Source organism: Melospiza melodia, chromosome 15, assembly GCF_035770615.1.
Source record: "Melospiza melodia melodia isolate bMelMel2 chromosome 15, bMelMel2.pri, whole genome shotgun sequence".
Taxonomy (NCBI): domain Eukaryota; kingdom Metazoa; phylum Chordata; class Aves; order Passeriformes; family Passerellidae; genus Melospiza; species Melospiza melodia.
Window position 1 is genome coordinate 8,910,723 of NC_086208.1, and position 15,772 is coordinate 8,926,494.

Consider the following 15,772-nt stretch of genomic DNA (forward strand, 5'->3'; position numbering starts at 1 on the left):
GCTCACTAAAGGCTGTCCAGGGAGGCTTTGGAAAACCCATGGTTTCGAGATTCCCCTGTTCATATTTCAAGCTATTTTGTGTCAGAAACACCTCTATTCCATAAACGTGTGGAGAGAAGGGAGCTGAGGCTGGGGCCTGTGCTGTTAAACAAAAATGTTATATAAACAGGAAGGGTGGAAAGGGATATTGCTAGAGAAAGGGCAGCCTCTCCCTCATGCACTCCTGCCGTGAGGAATGCAATAGGAAATTCCTGCTCCAGGATTAACAATCATAAGGAAAATAGTTTTAAAAGCATGTGTGTAAAACTCTTGTGAAAAGTACAGATCTCATTCCAGCCACTGCTCTAGCACATAAACAGACTCTGTTTCCCTGCTTCAAAACAAAACATAAGCCAAGAACGGGGATGTAGAACTAAAGTTTGCCTTAGGAGGGACTCTAAGGGATCCAGACAATTCTTGATAGCGATCTGAGAAATTGCAACAGGATTGATTCCAACCACCTATTTTTAGATTTTCTTACGGGTATGTAACATGGAGACAGCTGTATCTCAAGCCAGACAGAGTGAAGCCAAGCTGTGCTGGCACATTGGGCACCTTGAGCTGGCTGTGGGACCAGAGGTGAGGCAGCCACGGTGCCAGGGGCTAGGGCAGTGCCTGTGCCAGCACAGGTACAGCAGGGCTGGGTCACTGCCACGCTTTGCTTAGGCCACCTTCAGCAGCTCACCTGCAAAGGGCACTGAGCAGGAGGCACAGGCCGGGTGTGCCCTGTGCCAGGCCTGCACTGCGCTTGGGGCGGTGTTTAGGACAGTCCCGATGGACTGGGTAAAACACTCACCCCATGACTCTGAGAAACCTGTATCGCCTTTGATGAAAAGAATACACGTTCGTGCGGGCCACTAATGTGAAACAAAACAGCCAAAAGGAATTAAAACAAGTATTTGAGACCAGCACCCGCTAAGTCCCTCGGCCGCCCAGCGAGGCCCACAGCAATGTACCGCCGATGTCTTTCCAGGGATGCGGGCGGGCCCTCCCGATGGGAACGTGCCCGCTTGGCCCCGCCCCGGAGGCGGGGAGCCTGGGCCGGGCCGGGCCGGGCCGGGCGGAGGGGCCGCCCCGCCTCTTATTCGGCGGCAGCTGCTGCTGCTGCTGTGGGGCCGGCGCCGTGGGCAGCCGCCATGCCGCGCTCGCTGAAGGAGGAGACGGCGCTGCTGCTGGAGGATTACTTCCAGCACCGCGCCGGCAGCGCCGCGCTGCCCTGCAGCCCCACGGCGGGCACGCTGCGGCGGGCGGCGGCCGAGCTGGAGCGGCAGGAGCGGCCCTTCTTCCGCTCCTGCGCGCCGCTGGCGCGGGCCGAGCCGCGGGAGGCGGCCGCGCTGCTGGCCAGGGTGGCGGCGCAGCTCGAGGCCGACGGCGGCCTCAACTGGGGCCGGCTGCTGGCGCTCGTGGTGTTCGCGGGCACGCTGGCGGCCGCGCTGGCCGAGCGGGGCTGCAGCGACGGGCCGCGCTGCCTGGCCGCTCACCTGGCCGCATACCTGGCCGAGGAGCGCGGCGAGTGGCTGGAGGCGCACGGCGGATGGGTGAGCGGGGACGGGGCGGCGGGAGCGGCCTGGGGCGGGTACCGGGACACGAGCCCCATCCCCGTTAGCGGGGCTGAACAGGGCAGCCCCGGCTCCGGGCAGCGGCTCGTCCCGGGGGAGACGTGCCCGCGGTACTGCCGGTGATGGGCGGGCACCCGGGGGATGGTGGCCATCGCGACACGCGGCGTGTCCCGGGGGATGCTGGCCATCGCCACACGTACTGTGTCCCCGGGGGATGCTGGCCATCGCGACACGCGGTGTGCCCCCGAGGATGGTGGCCATCGCCACACGCGGTGTGTCCCTAGGGTTGCTGGCCATCGCCACACGCGGTGTGTCCCCGGGGGATGGTGGCCATCGCGACACGCGGTGTGTCCCGGGGGATGGTGGCCATCGCGACACGCTGTGTGTCCCCGGGGGATGGTGGCCATCGCCACACGCGGTGTGTCCCTAGGGTTGCTGGCCATCGCCACACGCGGTGTGTCCCGGGGGATGGTGGCCATCGCCACACGCGGTGTGTCCCCGGGGGATGGTGGCCATCGCCACACGCGGTGTGTGCTCGCTGGGCCGTTGGGTGCCTGCGGATGCCCCGCACGGCCCCGTTGGGATGCAGCCTCCCATCCCGATCCCGCAGAGCGATGCTGATGCTGCTGTGCCATTGGGAGCGAGGTTTGCCTTCCCCTCGGGTGCACAGCCTGTGGGTTTCGGCGAGCAGGCCGGCACAGGTCCTGTCCCAGGTGTGAGCACAAACCTGTGCCTGTTCTTAAGCACACCTGTGCATGAAGGCACCCAGCCTGCCGACCTGCGGCTCCTGTTCTGTCCGTCCCGAGGCCGGTCAGGTGGGGCCTGGGGAGGAAGGTGTGCGCATTTTGTCTGCCCCGAGAGATGCTCACTTGGAGGGAGGTACAGCTTTTAAGGCGTTGGTGCAGCTCTGCCTGCATTTCTGAACAAAATGTCAGCTATCCCACAAAACTCCTCATTTCCGATTTCCAGTCCTAGTGGAATACTTTGTCAGTACAAATAAGCACTAAAAATAGAACGGAGGGGAAGTAGCCACTGGTTTAGTTGACTTTTCCAGCAGACCAAAATGAACTTGGTTTTCCAGTGGTCACTGGTCCATCTGGCTGCTCAGAACAGTGTGGTGGTTGGCTGCAGAGAACACTGTCACTTGGCAAAATTGGCAAAATCCTATTGCCTGTTCGCACAAATCAAAGTGTAAAGAACAAAGTTCCGGAAGAAATTAAGAGTATAACTTGTTTACATAGACATCTGCGGAGCAGAGTTCAAACACGACCATCTGGAGTTGTATTGCTGCCACTTCTGATTATCACAATGATCTGGGAGAGCAGCTGCCAGCTTTGCTCTGTCATAGGTCAGCTCTGAGCAGTGTCCACCCGGCCTTTCCAAGTGGGTGTGTAATCAGTCCCACATCCACTGAGATGGGACTGGCTTTGGCTTTCTGTCTTAAAAGTGGAAATTTCCATATTCTGTGTTTTAGATGCTTTCTGAAACTTAAGTAGGAGGAACAGTGCTGGCAGCTCCCATCAGAAACTTGCCTAAAAGGGCAGAAATATGTAATGACACACTGAGCATCTCAATAGGAAGTGTCCAATTGTCTCTTGAGCTAAGTATGCAATCACTTGTAGCTACTCCTTTCTGTTGCCTTGTGCAAAAGCTCTTACAAAATGTTTCTGCCTGTGCCCAAGGCAGTGGGTTCAGACTTCCATGACTGGACAGAGACTTCTGCAGCTGACAGAGGCTGAGCTGGGAGGATGAAATTCAAAGGCTTGTTAAAGAAACCCAGTTAACTGCGAGCTCAACAACTGAGTGTCCTTTCTGTTGGTGTTGCAGGATGGCTTCTGTCGGTTCTTTGGCAGGCTGGGCTCGGAGGCGGCCGAGCAGAGCAGCACCATCGGCAACGCCATCGTGGCAGCGGCGGCGGGCATCGGCATCGGCATGGCGGGGCTGGCCTTCCTCCTGGTGCGGTAGGACACCGGCGCATCCTGCCCAGGGAAAGTACTCTCAAAACTGACAGTTTACCAGATTTCACTTTATTTTCTATAGAACAGACCCTCTAAGAAGAAGTCTATATTTTTAAACTGGCTCAGAAAACTGCCTCACCAAATCCTTGGCTATAAACTGCTTCACTCACTACCCAGTGACGGCACAGACAGATGTGTACTAGAGCACTATTTGTGCATGTTCAAAACCTGTTATCTCCAAACGTCCTCTGGACTTTCTTTTTTGAAGGTGTAAACCTAAACTTTAGCATGGTTCATGTACTGTAACTTCTGAGTGCTTGGTGTTATGCTAGGAAAACGTTATGGTGGGCTTGCTACTAAACCCTCTGTTCAAGAAGTCTCATTTACCTGGAGGCAAGTTTGGAACCCGCCTTCATTAATGCTGTAAAGTGGGCAAACCTTGACTGTGATCTAACGTGGTTTATGGCTTCAAACGTGGTGCACAGCACTTGTAATCAAAAGGCAACTCATTTGTTCATTTAGGGCAGTTGGTGCCTGTGATGCTAGAAGCATTAGGGCTTAGTGTAACATAAGGCTGAATTCATTACACTACAAGAAGGTAAGTATTGATACAGGACAGTAATGGCTGCAGAACTGGTTCCTACTGAAAGGAAAAGAATTTAAATATTAAACCTTAATTGGTATATTGAAATCCAGTGAAGGCTGGAATTTCTCTGGATTTCCCTTACAAAGTGAGAATTTCCATATATCTTAATATATTTTTGAAGTATTTATCACTGTATAATACTTGTAGCCATGACATCTTTATTTTTGTTTAAAACTTAATGCTGGTTCTCGTCACTCTAGCGTGTATCAAGCGTTGTCTTGTTTTAGTAATATTTCACTCTGTTTTCAAAATGCTGTGTATTTCTTTCAATGGTTGTACAAATTGCCTTATGTTTCTGGTAGCTTTTGAATAATGTTCCTGGGTTACTCACAACGTGTACAATTTTACTATGGTGACTTCAAAGGTGAATAAATGTTGAGTATTTTTATTTTAAAAAACCTTTCTGATTATTAGGTTGGATGGGTGCTGCTGCTCAGACAGTGAGTGTTTTGGTGGTTACCTGGATGCATCAGTTTATATTCACTGTATTGCTGGTGCTTTGACCTGAGACAAGGACTTGTGGAGCACCAGAGCAGTTTGATACCAGTCTCCAGAGCAGTCCTGCAGTCCAAACTAGAGTGGAAAATCCCGTCCAAAAGGTCCATCTTCAGCATCGTGATTGGAAGCAACCTGCTGGTTTTATAGGCCAAAGTTTACTAACATAGGTGGGTGCAATCAGGCTCCTCTGAGAGCTCGTGGAGTGACAGAGCTCTTGTTTCTTCTCTGCCAAGAGTTGCTGCTGCCTCTCTCACACGTGCATGCTTTTTACTGAAACTGAAGTTTCTGGTCCATATTATGATGACAGCTGTGCAATGTGTTGGTGGAGTTCAACCTTCCTGGTTTAGTCCTCCAGAGCAGCTGTACTCTTTGAGGGTGTTGGGCAAGGCTGGTCTCCTGCCCCTGTGTCCAGTCTGTGGGCTCTGATGCCTGTTCAAGCTGCACGTCCAGTGGGCAGCCAGCTTCCCCTTGGGAAGGCTCAGGTCAGCATCCTGTGGCTGCCAGTGGCCACCCTGCTTCTCCTCCTGCTGGCCACTGGGCCCGAGGCAGGCGTGCTGGACAGAGCAGCCTTGTGCTGGCTGGCCACAGATGAGGGACAGGGACAAAAAGGGGCATTCAGGGGCTGGTAAGTCCCACACAGGCAGGAAGGAGCTGCTGGTCCTCCCCCTCACGCTGCTGGCTGGAATAAACGTCTGCTTGTTCTCCAACTTCCAGTTCTCTAACCTCCAGCTGCCTCCTCTCAGCAAGGGGATTGGGAGCCCATGGTGCAGGGCTGTGCTCAGTTCCTCTCTCAGGTTCCTGCAGGGCTGACACCCCTGTGTGTGACAGCTCAGTGCTCTGAGTATCTGCCTGCAGGCATCCAGAGCCCGAAACTTTGCCCGCAGTGGGAATGAGCTGCTGGGTCCTGGGAACTGGAAGCAGTTTCTAAAATGTGGGATGCTTGTATGATGAAAAGCATGGGGAATGACAGGGCAAGAAATGCTCTAAACAAAGGTCAAATGTCTCTCCTGTGCCAAACAGAACAAAGATAAAATATCTGTATCTTGATTTTCAGTGTAATCTGATCTTCCAGGCTCCACAGAAACAATAGCAGAGAGGATATTTATGCTGGCTTTTACAGTGTGCTCTGGAAAAGTGAAAAAATCCCCAACAAACCCAGCCTGGAAATGCCCTTTAACAGTCACATCAGCTTTTGATGTAAACCTGACCCTTTCCAAAGTGCAGCTTGAGGAGCATGTGCCAGTCTTTCCTGGCCTGGAGAAGCTGGGAGTGGGCTTTCTGGGAGCCAGGGGGGCTGCAGGCTGGGTCAGGAGGCTGCAGGGGCAGCACTGCCTGTGCCAGGCTGCTCTGGTCCCTGCTGGGAGCCTGAGCTCAGTGCCCTGGAGCAGGGGCACAGCCCAGGCTGCTGGAACAGGCACAGGTGGGAGCTGCCCATCCCAGCCAGGGCCAGGCTCCCTGGGCTGCTCTCTGACGTGGCAATGTGGGATTGAAGAGCAGAACTGAAATCACTGGAGCCCTGTTGATTTCAGGGCAGTTCAGACTAACTTACGTTTGCATGACTTCTGGTTTTAAAAGAAACTATTTCAGTTTCAGCCTGACATTTTGTCTCAATGAAGTAATATATTTCTCAATTGAAAACTGCTGCTCATCTGCTTTCTGCCTCAGAAGAGGGAAGCAAGATGCTGCTGTTCCTTTCTTTAAAAGCAGAAGGGGAGTGAGTGGGTGGTGTTTCATTGCAAGGCTGTGTCTAATCCTCAGGGCAGCTTTTGTCTCTCCAGCACTGTGGTACTCCCCAGGCCTGTGGTGGCTGCAGCAGGCTCATCCTATCTGCAGATGAGCGATTGCTGCAGGTTCTGCTGGGCCCCATCCTGCACAATCCTGGCTTGCTCCAAGGCTCTGAGTGCTGGCAGCACCTGCATTTGAGGGAAAAGGAGTGAAGGTGCTGCCTGGGCTCTCCCACCACCAGTTTTGAGTCCCTCCTGTGCTGTGTATGAAGATCTGTGCAGGGCTGAGGGATGGGAAAAGCAGTGTTCCCAGCTTGCAGAGGTGCTCCCAATGGTCTGACAGGAGCTGTCAGTGTTATCTCTGGAGCTGCACCTGCTCCCTGCCCAGTTCTGATCTGTTGCAGTGCTGTTGCAGCAGCCCAGCTGCTCATTAAAGGAGAAAGCAATTTACTCTCTTAAGAGTGCTGAACTGGCCACTGGGTTTCTTTTTGACTTGGAAAAAGTGAGGCACTGTTAGAGCTGAAAAAATGTGAGTTGCAGGCTGGTGTTACATGGCAGGTGCTGAACTGCTTTGCTGTGGTATGCAAAAAATCTGGTGTGGCATGTCTCACTGGAGAAATTGGTGCTGGTGCTGTGTCCTTTCCTGCCCATGCACACTGCAGGGTGGTACCCAAGCCTGGGTAGCACAGGAGAGCCCTGTTACAAATGACTTAGCAATTGGACAGCCAGAAAACCCCCAGAGAATCACTGGAAACCAAAAAGGCACAGCATTTATTCACATAATTTCACTTCTTGTGCTCGTTCTGTTTAGACATTGAAAAGAAACTTCTGGGTTTCACTTCTGTTTCTCCAACTGCTTTCTGTACCAGACTCCAGCTGGTTGTCCTTGCCAAGAGAAAATGCTGTAATGGCTGGGAAATCACTTGCTTTCAGGTTTAAAAGGTATCAGTCTAACTCCTTCTTAAATGCTGCCATTGTTAGGAACACTTAAAATGTTATCTTCTAACTGTTAACAATTATCCTGTCACTAACTGGAGTTTTTAAATGAGAACAGAGTTAAAAATAAAAACATAAAATCCTGATTTACTTAAAGTCAAGTGCAGGAAGTCTAAAAATCAACTCTGCTGAACTGACGAGATCATTTTGTTGGATTTTTTCTCTGCCTGGGCTTGGTCTATTTGTTTAATTCAAATGAGAGGTGAAGAGAGGAGCTGGCTTTCTTTGTCAAAGTCCCTTTTCACACAGGCTGTGTCTTTCTGCCCAGCCTGTGGTAAGTTTCCAGCACTACAGCCTGGAACTGATACCTGCCCCTTGGCAATCCCATGGTTTCTGGATGCTCACCCAAGCTGCTGTGTGTTGCACATTTCTTTCAGTTAAGAATTAAACCTGTTAAAATGAGTGCTTCAATTCCTTTGGGGCCGTGCTGGCCGTGGGAGTGAGTGAGACTATGGAGTTCTGTAGTAAGAGCCTGCAGTGCAGGGCATTGGGGAGCTGTGTGCAGAGAGCCACTGCAGAAACTTGGTGCTTTCTGCATTTAATCCCTTTAATGATCCTGACCTGTGAGTACAGTTCACTTGAGGAAGTTCTTGTGTTTGACCCAACCTGCTCTTTTGTTTGTCTGAGCAGCTCAGCACATGGTGAGTAACAGCAGGTGCCCCACACCCTGCTTACAGCATCTGCTGCCGTCTTTTTTTGTTATCAAAGGTGGCTGATACCCTTGAGACGCTGTGTGGGGAAGGGTGGCCTGCTTCAGTCTGAGCACAGGGGAGGTTTCTGTGCTGCCTTGCACCTTGGAGGGGGCTGGACATGGCAGCTGGAGCTCTGCTCTGCAGCCTGACACCAAAGCCAGCAGTTCTGGCTGGCACTTTCAATTTGCAATGCATAATAGCAAAAGGGCAAAACCACTTGCCTTCATCCAAGGCTGGGGAGAGCACTGTTTGTAGTGTGCTACCTAATGGCTGGTTTGCCTCTTCCTTGGAGCTGTTATTGTCTTCAGGAGAATCCCAGGCTGTTGTAATTAATTTTGAAACATTAATTATGAGGCTTTATGATGAGTTCATTGGGAACTCCTAAAACACAGGCAGAGCCATGTGGCTCAGCGAGGAGCTGGTGCAGGGCACACACTGGAAACTCCTCTCTGGGAACTGTGATGGTGTTCACAGGGGTCACAGGTTGGGGGAAGAGATGAGGATCTGACTCCATGTTTCAGAAGGCTTGATTTATTATTTTATGATATATATTACATTAAAACTATACTAAAAAATAGAAGAAAGTATTTCATCAGAAGGCCAGCTAAGAATAGAATAAGAAGGAATGAATAACAAAGGCTCTGTCTCAGACTCTCTGTCCGAGCCATCTGGGCTGTGATTGGCCATTAATTACAAACATCCAACATGGGCCAGTCACAGATCCTCCTGTTGCATTCCACAGCAGCAGGTAATAATTATTTACATTTTGTTCCTGAGGCCTCTCAGCTTCTCAGGAGGAAAAATCCTAAGGAGAAGATTTTTCATAAAAGATGTCTGCGACAGGGAACTGCCAGCAAAATCTCATCACCCATGCTGCTGGCACACAGGCTGGCCCTGCTGCTGCTCTGGCTGCTTTGTGCCCCCACCAGGGGCATTCCCCCTGTCCTTGGGCAGAGGATGTGCTCCCAGCACTGTGCTGTGCTGCCCTGGCAGGGCATGGCTGCCTCTTGGTGCCAGGCACAGCCCCATGAAGGAGTGGCCACAAGGTGCTGTGCAGGGTGGGTGGTGGTGAGGTGGCTCTGATGGATGATTCTGCTGCATGAGCAAGAACAAATTCCACCAGCTGTGTGTGAAACAGCCTTGTAAAGCGTGCTGGCGTGATCAGTGGCAGCTGGGAGCTGATGGTGCTTGACAGGCAAGGCAAATGCTTGTTTCCTGATATCCAGCAGAGATTTAAATGTTTAACCTAATGATACTGGGAGCCTGCAAGTGATGGGGCTCCCTGAGCATTTCATACCGTGGCTGGATTGGTGGTGGTTACAGGAGGGGCTGTGCTGGATCCTCACAGCCCATGCAGAGGAGCACCACTGGGTGTGACAGAAACCCTTGAATTTTGTGGCTCTGAATAGTCTAAATGTGCAAGGTTTGAATATTTTCCTCCTTTTTTTTCTTTTTTTTTTCCCCAAACACCTGTGTGCCCTGAAGGACAGAGCCCTGCAGTGCCTGACTGGCCTGAGCACAGCGCAGGTCACTCAGGGCTGTGGCATGAAGAACCTGCCATCCCTAAGTGTTCTCACTCCTGTAGGCAGCTCTCTGCCACAGCAGCATCACCCTTCTGCTCATCTAGAAAAGGAAAAATAATTACTCATAAACTCTTTGGAAAAAAGCACAAAACAGCACAAATCTTGCCTGTGTCTGTTTTTAAATAAAGGAAAAATCATCTGGGGTCTCTGTGTTGTCCTTGGTGATGTTCAGAGCAGAACACCTGCCACTCTGAAACCCTTCCAGGTTTCCTGGCTGCTTTTTCCAAGCCAAGTCCTGCTCCATGGGAGGAAAAGGTTACGTGTGGGAGTGAGCAGGGCAGAAGATTATGTGAAACAGAAACCCTGGTGCTGTTTGTTCTGCCATCTGCTCCACACTATCCAGGCTGTGGGTGGCTCCCCAGAGTGGCCCTGCTCCCGTCCTGCAGGGCTGTGAGCTGTGGGAGGCACATCCCTGCTGTGCTGGGAGCTGTCCCTGTGCAGGTGCACCTGTGGCAGTGCTGGTGGCCACGCTGGGGCTGCCACTGGCAGCCTGCTCCAGCAGCAAAGCCTGGATGTCACTGCCTTTGTCACAGGCTCAGGGAGTGCCAGGGTGGCTCTCTGTGCCATCCCTGCAGGGAGCACTGGGGCAGGACAGCCACAGCTCCCCTGGCACTGCATGGTTCCGGCATTGCAGCAGTGGTGCAGGTGCTCCCAGGTGAGCAGGGCATTCCTGCCACCCTCCCTGGGCAGGGCAGGCTGAGCCCTGCTCAGTCTGTGCCACACACACACCTTCCTGCCAGGGGTGAGATGTGCTGAGTGTGGGAGGATGGAGGTGGCAGCTTTGTCCCTGCTTCAGGGACAGCTGGTGAAAGAAAGATGAAATCATCTTGCCTCTTACCCCTAGAGCCCTTTTCTGCTCTGCCTCCTCCCCCAGCTCCCTTTTCCTGCTCTCCCCTGGTCCCCAGGCTGGCTGTGCCCAGGGCTGGGGTTGTGCATTCCCTGTTCCACATCCCCCTCTGCCCCCTGCCCACCCTCCCCACAGTGTGCTCACTTGGGAATGTGACCTTGCTCTCTAGATTATTTACAGACAAAATATTGCTGCAGGCCTGGGGTAGGGTTTTCTGTGTTGTTTTTGCCTTTTTTTTTAAGTGACTGGATTCCACAAAAAGTGAATTATTCCAAGGGCGTGGGGGGCCTGGTGGGAATGCTTTGCTCTGTTTGGGAACAGGCTGCCTGCAGCCATTCTCCCTGGCCAGCACAGGGGTGCTGGAGGCTCAGTTTCCCCAGCTATACAGAACAATCTGTCTCTGGTTTTCTTGGAAAATCCCACCCCTTGCTGTGGGCAGGCTGCCAGGAGGGGACAGGAGCATTAGCAGGGCTGTGGCACACATGGAACAGGGCCTGGGCTGCCTCCAGGGTGTGTGAGCAGAGGTGTGTAACCCAGAGGGCTGCCTGTGGGTCAGTGCACAGTCAGGGCTGCTGAAGGTGGCTCCCCTCCCCTCCCCACAGCCCTGGAGCTCTGCACTTCCCCTCCCTTGGCAGCTCCTGGGCTCCTGCCGCACTTGCAGCGCGCTGGGTTTGCCGAGGAGCTCAGACAGCGCTGTCACATCCGATCGGAAGCTGCGGTGGGCTGATTTCTCCTTTTCTTTTGCTTTTACTGGCAGCACCAGCAGCTGCCCTTTTCCCACTGCTGACAGCTCTTGTGTCTGGCTGAACTCCTGAATGCCTCATGGAGGTGGTTTCCCATTGAGCAGAGCCCTCTTGCCTCTGACCTTGCCCGGCCCTGGCCGTGTCCCCTGGTGTGGCTGCTGGAGGCACAGAGCTGTGCCCTGCTGTGTGTTCCAGCTGCACTGCCTGCTTGGATGGGGCTGGCCTGGGCTCCCTGGCTGGCACAGCTTTCCTTACAAGGGCAGCATGAGCCTTCAGGTGCCCAGAGCCTGGGAGTTGTCCTGAGCGAGGCTGTGTGCTCAGCTTTTATGTGGGAGTGAGCACTGCCAGCTGAGCTAAACCCCATCACAGACAGCGACTGCCTGTTTTGCTGTGGGAAGGGCTCTGGTGCCAAATCCCTTGGTCTGGCCTGGCATGCAGCGTGGCTTGGTCTCTCTGGAGAAGGAGCTGGGGCTGCTGAAGGTCTGGCAGGAGCACACACTCCTCCCCTGGAACGGGGACTGCTGCTGGGAAGTTGCTCAGCAAGGCTGGCCACAGGGGCTGACCATGGAGCAGCACTCCCAAAGCCATTCCCTGCCTGCCAGTCCTTGGAGAGCCTCCAGCTTTCCCAGCCTGTGGAGGTGATGGTCTCATCCAAGCCCTTGCAGAGGTGTTGGGTGCAGGAGGGATGCTGGGGGATGGAGATGGTGCCCCTCTCAGGCAGGACCTCCATCCAGCCAAGTGTGTTCAGCTGGAGATGGTTTGGAAGCACAATTAGCAGCAGACTCACCTGGCTGGTAGAGTTGTGGAAAGTGCTTTGGCCCATATGCTGGTTTGGGGACTGCTGAGCTATGGAGCGTTCTGGGCAAGTCATAAATAGCATACTGCTTATAGACAAGGGTGAAAATCAAGATTTTGTTCAGAATTGTGAAGTTTCCCTTGTTGAGAAGCCGTAGGGAAGGCTAGGACAGGAATACAATGGTTTGTTATTTTAGTCAAATCCTTTTCTTGGCTGCAGCCAGCACATTCAGCAGTGTGGCAGAAACTCAGCAGGTGAGAGGCAAAAGTACCCTCTGAGCTGAAGTGCAGAGGCAGCAGGTAAAGGGCATCAGGGGCTGTGCCTGCAGGGACTGCTCCTTATCAGCACACCTGCTGCCTGCATTGCACAAGCAGCCCCTGCTCACCTGTGCCTTTGGGTAGCTGGGGGTTTTTCAGGGATGTTGCTGTTGCCCTTTGTAAGCACCTGGCAGAGCAGGAGGGAAGGGAGCACTCGGTTTGAGGCTGCCACGAGAGTGGGACCCAGTGCACCTGCTCCAGATCTGCTCTGAGTGCATCCAGGTATGGATCATGCTGCTCCTCACTAAAGGCTCTCTGCCACTTTGCTTCCAGCCCAGAATTAATGGCTCAGCTGGCCTGAAGAAGCAGTGGTGACCAGCCCCATGCCATGCAGGGTGCAGAGCAGCCCAGGTGGGTTCCACTGAGGAAGGGGTGCAGTGAGGCTGCTGCTGAGCAGCTCTCCTTAGTGTCAGTCCCAGTGTCCCAGTCTCAGAGTCAGTCTGGGGACTTCACAGGTGCTTGTGCCCCCTTAAATAGGAAATTTGGCATCCTGAGCTAAGCATCTTCTCCCCCTGGGTGTCCCAAATGGTTAACAACCCTAGCAGCAATGGGTGGCTGGTGAGGAAATTGATTGCCTCCTGCAAGGTACATAAAGTCTCGCTCTTCTGCAGAAACACAACACTTGTTCAACCAGGTAAATAACTGGTTTAAAATCCCCTCTTGCAGCAGCTGACCCTACAGATGTTTATCCAAGTGGCTGGAGCTGTGCCAGTCTCTCTGGTAAGTGACCTTTCCCGAATTTTTCTTTTCAAGTTGACATTTAAGAAGGGGGGGAAAAGTCACAGCAACAAATGGTGTTTTAACAGTGATAAAGCTTCACCCGTCAACAAAGCCAGGAAAGCCAGGCTGGAGCCTGTGCTGGTGGCTCTGCCACCCCAGCCAGAGCCCATATGGACAGCCTGGCCCGTGTTCCCTGCCCTGCTGGGTCTGCATGGAGCAGCATCTGCAGAGGGCTGCTCCTGCTCCTGGGCTGGGCTCTGCAGCTCCTGGGAAAGCTCCTGGGTGCAATTCAGTCTGAGGCAGCTGCTGGCAGCTGGAGGCACTCAAAGCATTAGTTCATTACTGCAATTCAAATGAGGAAGAGCCTTAAATCTCTGAGAAGAATCTGTGTTTGGCAGGCAGTGGAGTGCTTAGCTTATTGGGAAAACACCTTGGACAGTTTTGGTGGATGTTCTACTGTGTGTTCAGGCAAGTAAAATTTACCCCTGGATTTCATGTTCCTTGGTTCCCAGCTTCAGCACTGCCATGATTTACCCCTTGCTCCTGACAGTGCTCTCACACAGAGGTGTTTAAATTCTGAAGCTTTGGAGGAGATTTACCTCTTAGCCCAGGTGCCCAGTACATGAGCTCCTCTTCCAGGCTGGAAGTCCCAAGGGCTTCACAGAAGGCTGCTCAGCACATTTGGGCCCCCCAAATCCTGCCCTCCCCACATCCTGGTGGATGCCATGCCTCCATGTGCCACCTGTCAGCCACTCCATCTCCCCTGGGCTCTGCAGGATCCCTTGCATGCTCCTCCTTCTCCACCTGCAAAGCACCCCCAGCTCTCCTGGCCTGCCCTGCAGCCCTTCCCCAGGCTTTTGGCTTGGTTTCAGATGGTGAGCAGGGCTGAGAGCAGCAGCTGGTGTTGGTGTCTCCTGCACTCCTCCCCTCCAGCTCCCCTCCACAGTGCTGCCAGTGCTGGGCCAGCCTGCTCAGTGCTGTTCTGAGAAGAGAAATTGAAACAAGGGCTTCCCAGCTGGTTGTGGTTCCTGTAGCATGAGGGACAGGCAATCCTGGCTGGTTTCCTGGCATTTCTTGGAGATGACCTGATGGGAGTGACTGCAAAAAGGCAGGCGGCAAGGAAGGGGGACAGGGGCAGCAGTGCAGTGAGACAGGGACATGCTGCTGGCTCACGGTGACCCTGGCAGCCCCACGTCAGCCTGTGGGCTGACAGCAACCTCTGCTCCAGAAAGCCACTTGTGCTTTGTGACAAGGCTCAGTTGAGAACACCTAAGTGCCTCTGTTGAAGGAGGCCTGATGGATATTTGTGGTTAGGCTGGTTCTTGGATTTGATCTATCTGTGCTAGAGGAAATACAATAACAAAAAAAACCCCAGGTAAGTGGAACAGTGAAGATGCTTTTGGTGAACTAATAGCCAAGCCTTGCCTTGGCTGAGCATGTCCCTGTGCAGACCCAGTCCCACAGGCAGGGCAGGAGCAAGGCCAGAAGATCACAGGGTCCCCTGTTAGGGGTGTCCATGTGCCACAGCTGCCCCACTCCCTGCTGTCCCCAGCAGGGCTCTAGCCATGAACATTAACATGAGACAGATGAGCTCTGCTGGGCTGTCACTGAGTGTTGCTCATGAGGCTCTGTGGCTGCTTGGCAGTGACGGCAACTTTGGGACCTGATGCACTAACTTATCTTCAATCTGCTGTGGCAAGAATGGCTCACTGTGCTGCTGCTCTCAGCCCCTGGTGCTGGCTCCCTTTGCTGCTGCTCTCATCCAGCCCTGGTGCTGGCTCCCTTTGCTGCTGCTCTCAGCCCCTGGTGCTGGCTCCCTTTGCTGCTGCTCTCAGCCCCTGGTGCTGGCTCCCTTTGCTGCTGCTCTCATCCAGTCCTGGTGCTGGCTCCCTTTGCTGCTGCTCTCAGCCCCTGGTGCTGGCTCTCTGCAGGATCGCTACGTGAGCCCTGGAGCAGGACAGCCTGGATCCAGAGCCTTCCTTCCTCTCAGATAACGTCAGTGCTGGAAGCAGGCAGCTATTTTCGGTCCCAGGAATGCCAGTGGATGATTTCACTTTTGTTTCATACCTGATAACCTTTCCCATCACAATGAGGGACGACGTCCCTGCTCCCTGCGCTTCCGTGCGCCGGGCAAAGCCATTCAAGCGCCTCTGCAGGGGAAAAGAAAGAGCCAGGTTAAAAATAGCTCCTGATTGTCCATGGAGCCTGGGCAAAGGAAGGGCAAAAGCCTTTTCATGTTCCACTGCCCGGTCCCATACACTGGGAGCAGCTTTTCTGGCTGAGGACAGCCACCGTGGGAATATCTGTGTGCTGGCTCTGTGTGTCAGCCTCAGGGGTGGGAAGGTCTGTGGCAGACTTTCTTCTCCGTGCAAAGTTGTCCCGATGTCAGGCTCCAGGAGTGCTACAGACACCCCCTGTACTTGTCACCTGCATGTCTCCACCCTTCCTGCCCCTCTCCAAGTCCTTTCCCTGCTGGGTTTGTGGCTGGATGCTTGGTCAGGAGCTTGGCGAGACAAACTCACCCCAGCCTCAGGCGAGAAAAGTCTGCTCAAGCCTAAATTGCTAAAGCTCAGCTCCAACTTTTATTTCCTGTGGGGAAGGAGTTGGCCAAAGCAACTTGTTTTTTTTTTTTTTAAGCTTTCAGCCTCTGACTT

At 53.4% G+C, this 15,772-nt stretch overlaps 1 protein-coding gene and 1 long non-coding RNA gene across 2 annotated transcripts in view; both read left to right on the forward strand.

Moving 5' to 3' along the window:
* The first annotated feature begins 1,106 nt into the window (after positions 1-1,106).
* BCL2L10 (BCL2 like 10) lies at positions 1,107-4,600 on the forward strand. Its single transcript, XM_063169684.1, has 2 exons — positions 1,107-1,577; positions 3,426-4,600. Exons 1-2 carry the CDS (start codon positions 1,176-1,178, stop codon positions 3,561-3,563), a joined length of 540 nt encoding a protein of 179 aa, XP_063025754.1. The 5' UTR covers positions 1,107-1,175; the 3' UTR covers positions 3,564-4,600.
* An 8,432-nt stretch (positions 4,601-13,032) lies between these two features.
* Positions 13,033-15,772, forward strand: part of LOC134425233 (uncharacterized) — a 30,005-nt gene continuing 27,265 nt past the window's right edge. Inside the window, exon 1 of the long non-coding RNA XR_010029618.1 lies at positions 13,033-13,118. This is a non-coding gene — a long non-coding RNA (uncharacterized LOC134425233). The remainder of the gene's footprint in view (positions 13,119-15,772) is intronic.

Excerpts from the sequence above, each read along its gene's own strand:
- BCL2L10 (XM_063169684.1), top strand. The coding sequence starts at position 1,176 with ATGCCGCGCTCGCTGAAGGAGGAGACGGCGCTGCTGCTGGAGGATTAC. Across the intron at positions 1,578-3,425 it reads TGGAGGCGCACGGCGGATGG|GATGGCTTCTGTCGGTTCTT; the intron begins GTGAGCGGGGAC and ends TTGGTGTTGCAG.